The following is a 12559-nucleotide window of genomic DNA, read 5'->3' as shown; positions in this document are numbered from 1 at the left end:
TTAAAAAATAAATTCCTTGGTTAATTCTAAAAGAAATCCATTCAGGAGGTGGTTGAGATAGGTGGTTGAGATGTTGTCTCTCAAGCTAAAATCAGCTGATTTTTTGAGGATACATTGTTTATGAGAAATATGCAGTTTATTATTCAGAAGTTTCTGTTATTTAACGGCTGAAAATATATAAAATGCTGGTTTCTACTTAATGTGAAATGTATTTTTTCCCTTTGAAAGGCTCGATAACACCTTAGAGGAAATTATATTTAAGCTGGTGCCTGGACTTCGGGAACGTAAGTTTTTCATTTGGTTTTGGGCTACCTGTTTGGGTTGATGGAGGGCATATGGTCAATTCTAGTGATATACCTGTAGTATTGGTTTAAAAATTCACATGACTGTTCTTTGATGTTAACTAGAGGAACTGCAGCGGGAGATTGAATTTTGGAAGAAAAATAAACCTCAAGAAAATGGACAAGGTGATGATTTTTTTTTTATTTTTTTCTCTCTCATCTGTGTGTTAAGTAACATTGATGATTACGCCCTTTTTCTTTAAACAGTTACACATGTACATTGTTTTTACAAAAGATACTACAGAAACTTGTTACAAATCTGCATAAACGTAGGCTGGGCCTTCATGTACTGCTGCTTATCTATTAACCACTTGTTTTACAAACATTACCTGTTCTACCATAATTTTAATTGCATCTCCCTAAGCTCTCACTTTCCACACTCATGAGATTTTACATTTGAATTGTTACTTTTCTTAATACAGCAAGATGCAGAACTACTTGAGTTTTTTACAGATTATTTTGTTACTGACTTTGACCAGCTGTTAAGTAGGAGGTTGTCAAGAATTAGTTATGACAAGTAGTAAAACAGCTTTCCACACATGCTAAACAATTGTTTTATATAGATTCCAAAATGTTTGGGTTTTTTTCTAATCTCTTCTTTTCTTTTTCCTTTTTATTTTTTTTTTTTTTTTGTAGTTCACCTATGCACTTTTGGAGCTGATTATCGAGGTGCTAAGTGAGGACTACACTCAACTGGTTTTATGTCTGTTTAATTTGACATTAGGATTTTGAAACCATAGTCTGTTTGGTTCAGACATTTTAAAGAACTTTTGAAAGTCTTTGCTAAGCTATAGCTATTTTTAGTAAAGGATCACTGTCAAGTAAATGTCTTGCAATACTCTTCTGCATTCAATTGTTTATAATATCTTCTTTTCAACTTAATAACTTTAATTTTCTTTCTCACTAATTCTGTTGATTTGCATTTGGCATCCATTATAAGGGACAAGGTTCTTTTCTCTGTTATTAAATGAAGAACTGCAGGACAATTCATATGATATTTTTTTTAGTTTACTGCAACATACCATATAGTGTATACCTATTCTTTTTTTAAAATACAAATATTTTTATGAAATATAGACATTTTTTGACTGTTCAGAAAAGTATTTCTGCTCTCTCTGTCTATATATAAATATATAATTTTCAGATCTGTAGAATGTGACCTCTTTATTCTTCTTGTCCTTACCCTTCTCTCGTAACTCAATGGCAAACCTAATGGCAATCAGTTACTAAGTGTAATGTGTGACTGGATTCTTTGGTGAATCAGAAGGCTGGTCTAACTCTCAAAATGTACTTTTAAGTAGCTACAGATGTATCCAGCTCTGTTAGTGACTGTATCCTTGGGCTATGGAAATTTGACTCTGCAAACCATTCAAAAGTCATGAGACAAATTATGAGCATTTAAACTATTTTCTGCCATAAAAAAAGCATTTAGAATCTTGCCTGAGAATAGATTATTTGGAGAGAATAATTTCAGTAAGACGGGACTGTTTCAGTTATCGATACCATGCCCTGCAGTCATATAGTCAATTCAAAAGAATCCGCAGGTCACGACACAGTTCCCAACCTTAGCATCCAGGATCTGTAAAAAAATTGCAGGGCATAAAATTTTCACATCTCAAAAGAAAAAAACCCTCAGACAACAGCATATCTCAGGCATTGGTGACTCCACTAGGAGATTGGTTACCAGAGAGAATTGATGGGTGATGACAGGAATCATACTGTGATTCAGAGCAGAAAAATCTCTATTGGGCTGCTCCAGTCTGAACTGGAAAAGGAAGAAGGCAAACAGCTTTACATTGAGTCAATCTTTGGCAATCAGTTTTCTATTAAATTTCAAGGAAAAGAACAGGAAATAGACAATTTCCAAGATTTGCAAGAAAGGTGAGATTAAAAAATGAGACACCATTTTACTCCTTACAGAAAGGGGGGAGGGGGGGGGGGGCTGAGGGTGGGTGTTTGTTTTGTTCTGCCTTCTGTTCTTGGCTTGATGTTTTTGACTTGGAAATCACCAAGTCCATTTTGGTGAGATCCAAACCTCATTTTCTTGTTGTTTTTTTTTGTGTTTTTGTTTTCTTTTAAATCATATTGAATTCTAATAACATGCCTCTAAAAGACCATCACATTAATTCCCTGAGGCTGCCTGTACAAACATCATTAATTCTAGTATCTACAGGGATTTTTTTAGTAAATAGGCTGGTGCCATTTATGTGGAGGAGCATTTGAATTTCTGTTAGAATACTTTGAAAAATGAGATCTTTTTTGTGGAATCTTTGTCTGGAATGATTTTGTAGTTGGGTATTTGGTAGTTTCCCTAGTTTTCTGCTTTCTCTACAGCTTTCTGTAGTTGCTTTGCCTTTCAAGACATTTTAAACTGCGTAACTAAATCTTCCTCTGTTACTCAGCAGCGATAACTGTTTAAAGTTGTGGGTGTGTTTGCATTGCCGAAGGATCTGTGAATCATAGACAGACTCCCAAGACAAATGCTTGTGGCAGGTAGACTGTGCCTGCTTGATTAAAAGAGTTTCTTTTTTCACAAAAAGAAAAAAAAGAATATATCTATAGTTCAATACTGTAAATTCTATTCATAACAAGATGATAGGAACAAAATATATGTATGATACATATTCAACTAACTCTGTCAATGGCTAGTAGGGACATGTGGACAATCTTTTCTAACTATAAAATACTCCAAAATTGTATGCAAGGAAAGAAATAACCATAGCTTAAATCTCATCTTGAATATGTAAACTGAACAAAATGAACTAATCACTGTGTCTAGGAACTTAGGCATGGCTTGGTACTTGTTAAAGTTTTAATTCTATCTTCTCATTCTAACTCTACTAAATAACTTTAGAAGTTTGTGGTAAATGTAAAAAAAAAACAGAATCTGATCTGGAAGGTTTTCAGGAAATGCAAAAGTAGCTTATTCAAGTTACTTGTGATAATATTTTATTCCGACAGAGAGCAGCCTCTGTATTAAATCAAGATAAATAAGTTGGGGATACAGAAAACCACAAATGTATTTAATAGGGTTATTGTATACTGTATTCCAAATCTGTAAAAATTACTCCGTTTTATGGCTCATTTTATGGTTATTACTTACATACATTGCAGCCTTATCTGGCTGTACGAGCTAGTCTCAGCATTCAAGTGTTTAACTGTGCTAAACCTTTGAAAACTGTAGGAGATTGTATTTTGCTAAAGAGTTAGATTTCTAAACCAGGAATCAATAGAGCACGTAACAGCATCAGTTGTTATATATATGTGATTATATAGGCTACGTGTGCCCTGCTGAAAAACATGGAGACCATTCCTCTTATTTTTGTTTATAAAGGGGGATAAGTATGTGTATGGCTATTTAGTTATAAAATCCTTCTGGAGAGGGTCACTTGGAGTTCTTACAAAGACATTTCCTAGATGGGGTCAAAAGTGGATGAAATTTAAGTTTTGTCTTGTTTAGCTTACTTAACATTTCAGTCTCTGATGGATTATTGTGACAGACAATAATGAATAAAGTAAAATAGTAAATATGAATTTATTGGCCATGTTATTTTGATATAGAAGTGTCGGGATTAGTTATTCCACTATGTATTTAAAAGCAGTATTTTTTGGCAGTGAACTGCTTCGCCACAGAGTAGGTTGAATGATCTTGATGCATGCTCAGTTGTGGGATTTTAATCACTGGACACAAACAGAAGTAGACAGCCATAACCATTAGTGGTCCATGAGCCTAATAATTTTCTGTCACACACAGAAATCTGTTATCACATATTCTATTAATTTCAATACTAAAACTGTTTTCAGAGATCTGTGAATTGGTAGGTTTAAGAATGCACTGAATTAAAATTGTATGAAGTTAATTTGAAGAAAAAAATACGCACTTGAAAATGATGTATCACTTTAAATATGTTTATTGCTACTGTGACTTTTCATTGTCTTACACTTAAATAATATGATCTTCATATTTTACAGATGAAAGCCCAAAAGCTGATAAACCCAAAGTAGACGAGGAGTGTGATGAAAATGAAGAAGATAAAGACTACCACAGGAGTGACCCACAGATTGCTATCTGCCTTGACTGTTTACGAAACAATGGGCAATCGGGAGATAATGTTGTCAAAGTGAGTGGTAAAGATAATCTGTGCTGTTGTTGTTGCAGAATAGCATCTTGCAGGAACCAAATAATTTTATAACCTTTAATAAGACACCTTAATGTGGTGATCTGTCTCTACCTCCTCACTTATTTAGTTCTTTTGTTTGAAGCATTTCAGTGCATCTTAGAATTTTGCAAAAAATACAATTCCATACAGAAATCTATTGGTGACCATGGATTATTTTGTCTTTTTATGAAGCATAGTTTTGTAGTCTACAGCCTTGATGGTATATAACTGCATTACACAACTGATTACAGCATACCACAGATGTACTTAAAAAGCTAGCTGTAGGGGAGCTGCCCCACACTTTCAGGACTGCTCTCTTCCCATGCCAGCATGAAGCTGTTTTTCATATATGTTGTGCACTGAATGACTGGGATCTGGATCTTTTGTGCCCTTGGACAGGTCACTTCCATCCGTAAAATGTGTAAAGTAATACCTGCTAACCGCTGTTTTAAGAATTAGGGGTATTTGGTCTCTATTCATGAAGGGAAGATTATACCTAATGGTATCAAATCTAGAAGAAAGTGTTTAGAAATCCTCTTAGATTTTGGCATAATATTATTAAATTACAAAGACAAGAATTATAAAAGATATTTAAAATTTGTCTAATAAAACACTACTTACATTTTCTGTGCGCTATGTTACATGTATAATTTTGAAATTTCTTAGTAAGAAAGTTTTGATTCAGCAAGAAAATACACATATATGTTATCACCCTGTTTATGCTAAATAGTAAGAAATCTGTATCTCCATTGCCATGTAGGAGTCTCAGGTTTCCAGCTCTCCTGTTGAATCAAAACTGCTAGGCTCTCTCAGAATTGTAGCTTCCTTGTATTTCACCTAGGTTATTTGAGGATGTTTTTACTTCCTTTTTCTCTCAGGGACTACTAAAGAAATTCTAAGAAATGTCACATCTGTTTGACCCCCAGTGTTACTAACACAGATTATTTAAATTCTTCCTTTTGGTGGTTTTGGTGGGGTGGTTTGTTGGAGTTTTTTTCCCTCCCTCCCTTCTGTATTTTTTGGATGAGTCAAATGAATTTGTAATCTTGTACATTTTGCTAAAAAGTAAAGAAAAATGAACCTCTGGTGCCAATATGAATTAGAGGAGAGTGCAGTAAAATTGGTTACTGGTTGAAGAAAATATCAGTTACAGCTGTTCTTGCAGTAAAACTTCTAACCCGTTTTTTCTGTTTTGTTGCTGTTGCTTTAGGGTTTAATGAAGAAATTTATCCGCTGTTCCACTCGAGTGACTGTGGGAACTATCAAAAAGTTTCTCAGCTTAAAATTAAAACTTCCAAGTTCTTATGAGGTACATTTGAAAGAATGATGCTTGTATTTTTATTTCCCTGCAAAGTATTAAGGTTTTATGAAACTTTATCATATTCGAACTTGAACATTTTGAGAAATATTTCTTTTAGCCCAATCACTAAGTACTGTTCAATATTCCAAGTTACATTTTCTGCCCTTAAATGACAAGTGATCATTTTATCACAGTGACTGAAGTTTCTAGTTAGTGAATTCATATAGTTCTTGTAAATTCAGTTTGTTGCTCACCTGTGAAGGGACACATACATTAGGTTTTGATATTTTTCTGCAAAAAAGAAATGCTTTCCCTTTCCACGTGGGTAATGAAAAAGTCACTTAATACAGTTTTGGGCTAGTAGCTATTGAGGTAAAGGAGAGCTCAATTAAGACATACACAAAACTACTCTGCAATTTATCTTTAGATATAAGAAACTATCCAACAATTATGAAGAAATGAGGAATAACAGCATTTGAATTTTTCTAAATGCAGATACTTTTTTGCATCTTCTCTGGAATTAATTAGGATTTGATGGAGAGAGAATCAAGCGCTTTGCTGCATGAGTGATTTAATTATGGCCAAGGCTGTTCCCTGTGGGGACGTGTTAACATGGTTGAAGTTGTAATGCACGGTGGAGCTGGGAAGTGTGTGACTCCTGCCTCTGCAGGGATGCAGGAATTTAGACCTCAGCACCCTCAGCGCAATTTCTTCAGCTAGTTCTTTTACAGGAGGCAACGACTGTAGAAACTGCCGGCTGCCTTTAGCACAAATGGCAGCCTCCCAGCTTTGGTCAGAGGTAGGGCTGAGTTGGGTCAGGTGCACAGGTTATTGGAGAGCTACATGCAGGAGTCCGTCAGATTCATGACATGCTGATCAGCCATTTTGCTTTTATTTGGTTTTGTTAATTATATTAATTTAATCCATATTTGGCACCTTAATGGCTATGGTGTTACATAGTATATGCTTACTTCAGCATTTTGAACTTTTTTTTTTCCTCTAAAAACCAGAAAAGCATTATGGCAACAGTAATGAAAGAATTGTCAAATGTTTTCAGTGAAGGGTAAAAGTAAGATGTTATAATACAGGTCAAGCTTATTTTCCACAATAAGATCCTTACTCTTATTTTAATTTTGCCTTCAGTTAATGAAGAGTAACATTTGTATACTCGGAAGTGTATTTTCTTTGCCATTTATAGTTCTTTTTAAATAACTTTTTTATATTGCCTTTTTTTTAGTGAAAACTACAGTAATTCTGTAGATCTTTAGTTATGAAGGTGTTGACATATCAAGAAGGCCTTCAAAATACAGCACAAGGCTTTCTCTACAAACAGATACTGTGTAGTATTGCTAAATACAGGGAGTGTTTATCTACTACTGATTTCCTGTGTAGTTTAGCAGACTTTCTTCTATTGACACTTTAATTGAAAACTTAGAAGTGCAAATAAAATGGAATGCTAGTGTACAAAATAGCATATTGTCAGTATGTTGTATTTCTTCAGAGTTGATACAGATTTTCAGTGGAATTACTGTATAATGATACTCACTTAGGAGTTCATTTAGGCATTAAAATTTTGTGTCCCTGTGTCTTACTGCTTGTTCTGTTGTATTTTAAGCTGGATGTACTATGCAATGGAGAGATCATGGGGAAGGATCATACTATGGAATTCATCTATATGACAAGATGGAGACTAAGAGGCGAAAACGTAAATGGTGTTACATTATTAAATGATGTTTTGGTATATTTATTATAGAAAGTATACGTGCTTTCACAGCTTGGTCCAAAATATATTCTGTGATCCTTCAAAAAATCCTTATTTAAAAATGCATTTTGCATGTTTTCTGGATTTCTTGTGTTAAACCCTGCAAGTGAAACCCTGAAGCACATATATTGTGTGGATTCTGAAACTTAAAAATAGCAGGTATACTATACAAGGGATCAAGTTTACGTGGAAGTTATGCTCAGAGTTTTATGTCAGGTATCTGAAAACCCAAGCACTTGTTCTTTTTCTGCATTTGAATTTGGTTTTAGTGACCTTTTGAGGTCAGGGAATACTAAACCCCAGTAGTTGGGGAATCTGTATCCAGCAGTTCTTTATTAAGAATTTCTTTTATTAAGTCAGTAAAGTGACACTGAAATGTTACTGGTGAAATCTAATTTTTTGTTACTATTTCTGTTAATACTCACATACAGATAACATAACACTAATGTCCAGATAACATAGCTGAATGGGTTTTCCTGTTTGTTTGTTTTTTTAAGCTTCCTAGTACTCAGAATAAAAAACATTGGGGCACAGACAGAAAAGACAGAGGACTGAGCGCATTGTAGAGTTAACAGTTCCCAAGTTTCTTAAAGTTTTGCTTTAATCTGGAGGAGGACAGATGGATTTTTGATAGGAATTAGGGGAGTTAATACATATAGGCAAGTATTCATTAAATCTGAAAGGAATACTGCACTGAAATTGCTGAAACCCCAATACTGTACCAATAATGGAGCTTGAAGTAGTATTTTTTTCCAATGCTGCATTGAAACCAGTGGATGTTTGTTTGGCTTGCCCTCTTGTATTTTAGCTAGCATTGGCTATACTATTGGGAAGTGTTGAGGCAACAACTTTAGTGATCATGGAATTCTTTCATGACATGTAATACTGCCACCTCTGCCTACAGATGGACTTTAGAAAGTTGCATGGGTTTGGAAACAACTGTAACTATCATCTTGACAAAAAGGATGTTATTTGTGCTATTTAAATATTTAAAAATTCTCAGAACTATCGTTTCTAACAGGAGTTGAATATGAAAGTTGACAACTCTTGATAAAATTTGTAAGTTGTGTTTACATACACATAGCATAGCCAGGTATGTGTACACCTTTTCTTTTCAACATTAACTCACTCCCCTGAAATCAAGAGATGACAGAATAAAACCTGTACAAATGACATTGTACTGGTAATAAATCCATTAACATCTGGGCTTCTATGATTTTGTTTTCCTTAACTGTGTTGGGTCTTGTTACAAAACAGAAGTTTTAATTAATTAACAATCTTTTCTTTTGGATGAAGATCAATTCCATTATCTCCATCTTTGGTACTATTCGCCATGAGCTTGCATCATGGGATGTACCTGTGGACCTTACATGAGGTGTCGTAGCAAAGGGAAAACACCCACTTATACGTTAGAGAGGTCTTTCCTTTTTAAATAAGTAAATTAATTTCAAGCTTTACATTTGAAAACTTAAAAAAAGAAAAAGCATTAAATGGTGAATGTGTATGTCCAGCTGTGGACGCCTCTTATCTGATCAGAAAATCATCTCCTTCGCAGTTTCGGTGTCAGAACTGCTCATCTTCGCAAGTCTGCTCACAGGATGGCACTTTTTATCAGGTAAGAGGCACTCACGACTGTACATACTACAGTCATTAAGGTCCTTTCAGCGCTTCAGTTGTAATCCAAGTTGTGGAGTTTTTATAATTCCTTACTAGAAAGTGCTAAAACTCTGTGAACAAGGCCTGAGCATTTTGTTCCTTCAGAGAAAGCTTTATTGAATGAATAAATAGAACCCATTCAGAAGGTTTAGGGATTTCTTTTACTTTACATAATGCCATTTGTCTGTTTATTAGAGAGATGTCCTTCTGTAGGCTGATATCCCCATCAGCCTGGAAGGTTTATCTGCCTCTTCTATTTCATCCTTCTTACTAGTAGCATTGGGCAGCACTGACAAGGGATCAAAACTAAAGAGTGTGGGTCAAAAGAGACTACGCTGGTTTCATCTCTTTATGGCAATTCATATGTTCTTTTTAATAGAGTGAAGAAATGTTATATTTTTCTAATACTGTATTCCTTTCACATCTTTTAAAATTAGAAATGAATAACACCTTATCTCTAGAACGTAACAAACCAAAACCTTCAGAACTTGCAAACTGATGTTGATTTCTAAATTTCATTAATCAGTCTGGTTCATACCCATATGAAACAGTATTTCAGTTTCCTCATTGAGAATTTTGATTTGAACTAATTTCTAAAAGTTACTTTGGAAGTTCGAAATAGTATTTTTGCTTGAGCCAAAAGCTGACGTTAATGATGGAGGGTCACTTCATCATGGGAATGACCTGCTGCAGTCATGCCTACTTCAATAAATAGAATTGTCCAGCATGGAGCATTTTACTTGTATAGTTGTTTTGTAATTTTGTGTGCAAAAACACTGAGCCTCACTGGTTTACATGGCAATTTCACTGAGGTGACTGTGCCTGTGTGCACTTCCAATTAATGTGAGTACTTTTAGAGACTTTATATATATTTAGTACTTTTTAGACTTCATATAATCAGAATGAAAAATGTGAAATAGCATTTAAGTGATGTGGTTTTCACATTCAGTGCCAGGAAAACAGAGATCAAGTAGTTTATGATACTACATTTGTAGTATCATATGTTTGTTAATTGCAAATGCAGACTGCACGTCGTGCTCCCTGTCTTCTGTCCTAAATGCTCCTGCTATTATGAATACCTTTGGGTTTATGTTGTGATTTCTCTACACTGCAGTTTGTAAATCCCCAGCAAGCATGATCACATTTAGTTCTGGTGATCATTTCACTATCACAGCATGGAAATTTTATAAACCTGTATAGGTCTCTGCAATGTATCTTTCTTTTGTCACTGAAGTTCATCTGTATTGCATTTGTATGATGCAGTAAAATATTTCTGGGTTTAGTGATAGCTTCTGTAACAATTTTTTATATTTCCAAGTTTGCAATAACAAAGACTCAAATCAGCTATGTTCCTCTGCCTCGTGGCTGAGACAGTAAGATTTTCGTGGGGTTTATGCTATAGAAAACATCCAGTGTCCTAATGAAGTTAATAGGAAAACAGCAGATTTATGTAAAATGCTAACAGACTGAAAAAAGTAAGACATTTAGTAAAAGAGGACTTCACAGCAACAAGCACTCAGAGCATTTTCTGGAAGCCCACGTATTCTTGCCTCCCCTTCCATGACAGTTTTGTCCAATTCAGGGATCCAAGCAGTTTATTTGCCCTTCCCCCCCCCCCCCCCCCCCCCTTTTTTTTTTTCTGGTAAGAACTAATAAAAATGTATCAATAGATCTGAAGTTGAGGATTTGGATTTGTGGGAGAAGTTAGCCTCAGCTCTCAGAAAATCAGCTGACGGCTATTTGACCTTTCTTATCTTTCTTTTTAATATTGGCTCCCGTTAACTAGTGCTGACTACTAGTATAGCGATGAATCTGTGTATCTATTAAAATTAAACCAAGTACATCATCTGTTAATAGACTTTGGTTTAGAAAGTATAAAATTTCAAGATTGCTTTTTCTCAAACGCAGCAACACAGAAAGAAGAGCAGTTGTTTGAGCCCTCTGAGTACATGTCTCAAAATCAAAACATAATCACGAAATATATAAAAGCATATACAGGAGTTTTATATTAGTCACAAATAACTACAACTAACTGACTTAGAGATTGAATATGGATTATGAACTATGGGTAGGAATTTAACTGTTGTAATATATAGAGTTGATTTATATAAATAAAACTGATTGTCGTACACACTGGTAATCTCTGGCTATTAAGGCAATCTTTAACTGCATTTTGCTATTATTTTTTTATGAATTATGTCTTCATTTTTTCTTGTCTGTGTGTGTTGTTGTTTTTCTCTTGCTTTTGTTTTCAGTCTTACCCTATGGTACTTCAGTATCGACCTAGAATTGACTTCGGTTAGACCAAAGGGCCAGATCCCACTGAGATGAATCCTGCACTATTTGTTTACCCATCGACAGATTGCACAATGAATGGATGTGCCTGGATTAGGGGGGGACACAACCAGATTTTCAGCATGCAAATAAGGACATTGTCTTTCTTAAAATTGTCAGTTGCATCTCTGTTGTTTTTATTAGAGCAAGCCAAGTGCCATTCTGCTACTGAAATGTGCATAAGATATTTCTTACGAGTGTGCTGCAAATCATAGCCAAAATCATGACGTGTACAGTCGAGATTCAAAAACTATGGAACATTTTTTGCTTGCGTGTTAGAAAATTTTTCCGGTCCTAATATTGATTACACTAGCAAAATGGCAGAGTGCTCATTCCATGTGGTGTTGCAGTTTCACACACTTACTATTTTACTGGATATTGTTGTTTAAACCATAGAGTACTGTACAAATAACTAAGGATTATACCTTGAAAATATTTTGTATAGAAAATATATTTAGAAAAGTGGTTATTGGGCCACTACTTTTTTCTTGGTAAGTTTCTCATGGGTCCAGGTATAGCTCACTCATGAGTGTGCAACAGTCCTTTTGCAGTGAATGAAGATTAATTACCTTAACAAGAGATGTAGAACATGGTGATTCAAAATGGTAATTTAACATCTTCTAAATAGATTCTGCTAATATTGCTTAAAAGCATCGCAGCCTTTGTGATTGCACTTTTCTATGGTTTCCCTAAAGACTGGAATTTGGGATACTAGCTAATTTTGGAAAATATCTTCTGGTCAGATTACATTTCTTCTAATAAACCCTCCCTAAAAAATGAAGTTAAAAATAATATAGATGTCTATGAAACAAATAAATTTCACTAGAAGACCACAACAAAGGCAAAATTTGACATAATTATTGCCTTTCATAGTAAGCATTTCCTTTTAAGATTAGTTGGAGGTATATAAGACAAAAATAACATACAGCTTTAATTACATTATATATCTCTTGTGACTACCTGGAGATTAGAATTCATTACAGAATTTTTCATTAGTTAAAGTCAC

General features: G+C 34.6%; 1 protein-coding gene across 3 annotated transcripts in view; it reads left to right on the top strand.

Annotated features, from left to right (window-relative positions):
• PCGF5 (polycomb group ring finger 5) overlaps window positions 1-12334 on the top strand; it is a 30304-nt gene extending 17970 nt beyond the window's left edge. For 2 of the 3 annotated variants that reach the window (XM_057402372.1, XM_057402373.1), the window contains exons 4-10: window positions 229-284; window positions 408-467; window positions 4314-4462; window positions 5712-5810; window positions 7417-7506; window positions 9119-9178; window positions 11475-12334. In XM_057402372.1, the coding sequence (XP_057258355.1) occupies window positions 229-284; window positions 408-467; window positions 4314-4462; window positions 5712-5810; window positions 7417-7506; window positions 9119-9178; window positions 11475-11522 (562 nt within the window). In that variant the 3' untranslated portion in view covers window positions 11523-12334. The remainder of the gene's footprint in view (window positions 1-228; window positions 285-407; window positions 468-4313; window positions 4463-5711; window positions 5811-7416; window positions 7507-9118; window positions 9179-11474) is intronic. The other variant, XM_057402374.1, reaches the window with a different exon arrangement.
• The last annotated feature ends 225 nt before the right edge of the window (window positions 12335-12559 follow it).

Source organism: Pezoporus wallicus, unplaced genomic scaffold (assembly GCF_028554395.1).
Source record: "Pezoporus wallicus isolate ANWC-B61680 ecotype Strahan unplaced genomic scaffold, APGP_CSIRO_Pwel_v1 contig_6787, whole genome shotgun sequence".
Classification (NCBI taxonomy): domain Eukaryota; kingdom Metazoa; phylum Chordata; class Aves; order Psittaciformes; family Psittacidae; genus Pezoporus; species Pezoporus wallicus.
This window is presented reverse-complemented; position numbering and strand designations above follow the sequence as displayed.